General features: G+C 42.9%; 1 protein-coding gene across 1 annotated transcript in view; it reads right to left on the bottom strand.

Annotated features, from left to right (window-relative positions):
- LOC131892196 (uncharacterized) overlaps positions 1–1,743 on the bottom strand; it is a 3,084-nt gene extending 1,341 nt beyond the window's left edge. Inside the window, exons 1-2 of the mRNA XM_059241983.1 lie at positions 1,607–1,743; positions 9–1,193 (exon numbers count right to left, since the gene is read on the bottom strand). Of these exons, the coding sequence (XP_059097966.1) occupies positions 9–678 (670 nt within the window). The 5' untranslated portion in view covers positions 679–1,193; positions 1,607–1,743. The remainder of the gene's footprint in view (positions 1–8; positions 1,194–1,606) is intronic.
- Positions 1,744–2,226: the final 483 nt, after the last annotated feature.

The following is a 2,226-nucleotide window of genomic DNA, read 5'->3' as shown; positions in this document are numbered from 1 at the left end:
GATGTGACTTTGGATCTTATCCAGCACCTCAAAGACGGGTTCCTCATCAGACACATCCATATATTGCGAGATGGTTTGAACCATAGCCACATCCATACATCCACGTAACTGAGCACGTTGCTCTCGCACAGAAAATAAATCCATTCCATTGGACATGTAAAAGTCATGAAACTTTTGCTTCCACACATGAAAAGCGGCCAACGTGACATCAAAGGTCAACGGGTCGGGTCTCAACGACGTATTAATACGATATGCTGAGTGCGATTCAGACGAACCGAGGCCCACACGAGTGGCATGATTGGAAAACAAAGCCTCGCATTGGTGACGGAAAGTACGAACTTCTTGTTCAATCGATAACAGACCACGTTGAAATTCGTGAACAACCAAAGTATCCTCATCTTCCTCGCCTTCCATACCAGAGACATCTCCACCAGCACACTGGACCTTTACATGAGACTCCGAAAAAGCCTCGACGCGGGTTTCTACGGATTGTAACTCCTCCTCAAGGCACGGTATCTGCCAAAGCTCAACTGAGGCCACATCCACAGAACGGAAAACCTCCACACGAGACTTCAGGGCTGCAAACGCCTCACGGGCTCGAAACCGGAATTGACCACGTTTTCGCTTCAATCTCTGAAGAGATTCGGGCTCGGCCTTAGGATCCATCTCCAACGTCATTCCACCAACACACAACGGTTGTCCTCAGAATCCGCAAGTTCGTTTACACCGTTTAACTAGATGTTTACCACCACTGCGCCATGTGCCATATCTATTGAGCGACGCGGAAACTGGGATAATGGTTGGAAGAGGTTTATTGGTGCATGGACAATGTACAACTGATCGAAGGAAATTAATGGTCTAATTGTAGACTCGGACCTTACTCATGGGAATTGGACGAGTTCATACCAAGAGCAGCAACGACACAAATCATTGAAATACACAACTGGTCTGATATTTTCGACAATAGCCGCCTCCAATGTTTCTCGAGTTCGATTGGGCACCTCAATTAAAAAACAATCCCCCGTTTTCCTGTCGACGCCGCCGAAAATTCATCGTGTTTGCGGCCAACGCCCACGGTTATATTTAGCCTTAGTAATGAGACTTTCGTCTATTTCAACCTCGGCAGGTTCGGGCTCACCATCTTCATTTATTTGGATACCGCCAATTTGTTGGCGATTATCTCGCAGATATTGCTGGAAAAAAATATAATAAAATGTAAAAAGTCTTAAAATTTAAAAGGAATAATATGTTATATAAATTTCAAATAACTATCATTGAGCCAAATACCATTTTTGGCTTTAGGCAAAAGCTAAGCCGCAGTTGCATGTGCTCTAAAATATTTTGGAAGGACCTTTTAACGCCTACATACAGTTCAGTAGCAAATTTCAGTAACAATGTTTGTTGAATGAATAACAATCAAATAATTTTCACATCAATATTATGTTTTGAAGTTACAAAAGTTACAGACATGAGCTGAAAAAACGTTAAAGTAATATATACGATATACGAAATCTAGTATAAAATCCATGATACATGGTTGTACAGGCTTATTAAATCTTAGTAAGTACCCTGTTTTGAGCATCACATGTTATGTTGATCTTTTTACCTGACACACATCTCTATGAAAATTTGCCCAGTCAACTAGGGTCCCTTCAGCAAGCACTCCACACTCCCATGACACGTCGTGTAATGGCCAACTTCTGGACCAACAATAAGTGAACATGATGAGTGTGTGCAGGTCTAATTTCGAATGGTAGAAAAAGCTACCACGGCGGATTGATCGGGTAGAGTGGCACATAGCCCATCTCCACATGTAGCTATCAATGACGCGTGCATTTATGCGTAGCTCCCTTCTTTGATGACGGACTTCGCAAGAGCTCGTGTTTCCCAGCAACCCTCTCTTTGCTAGGAATGAAATAGTTTCCTCCACGATTCGAATCGGATCGGATAGTTCGAGGATTGGTATCCTTTCACTTTTGACTTGCTCATGCGTGAAGATGGTTTCAGGAGGAATAAGCTCAGTAGGATGCATTGTCACGAATAAGATAGAATAAATGAATGAATGAATGAATGAACCAACAGCAAACGATACGAACACTTTTAACGGTTTTTCGCGGCATAACTTACGTCTGGCCAAGCAACATCCGTGGCACATTAGTCCATATACTCATTCTCCGTACAATTTCCGTTGTTTGGCGTCAAAGCGGAATCATAATCTGGTGCCAC

Source organism: Tigriopus californicus, chromosome 12 (assembly GCF_007210705.1).
Source record: "Tigriopus californicus strain San Diego chromosome 12, Tcal_SD_v2.1, whole genome shotgun sequence".
In the NCBI taxonomy this organism is placed as follows: Eukaryota; Metazoa; Arthropoda; class Copepoda; order Harpacticoida; family Harpacticidae; genus Tigriopus; species Tigriopus californicus.
The sequence above is the reverse complement of the archived record's forward strand: the minus strand, read 5'-3'. Positions and strand labels throughout refer to the sequence as shown.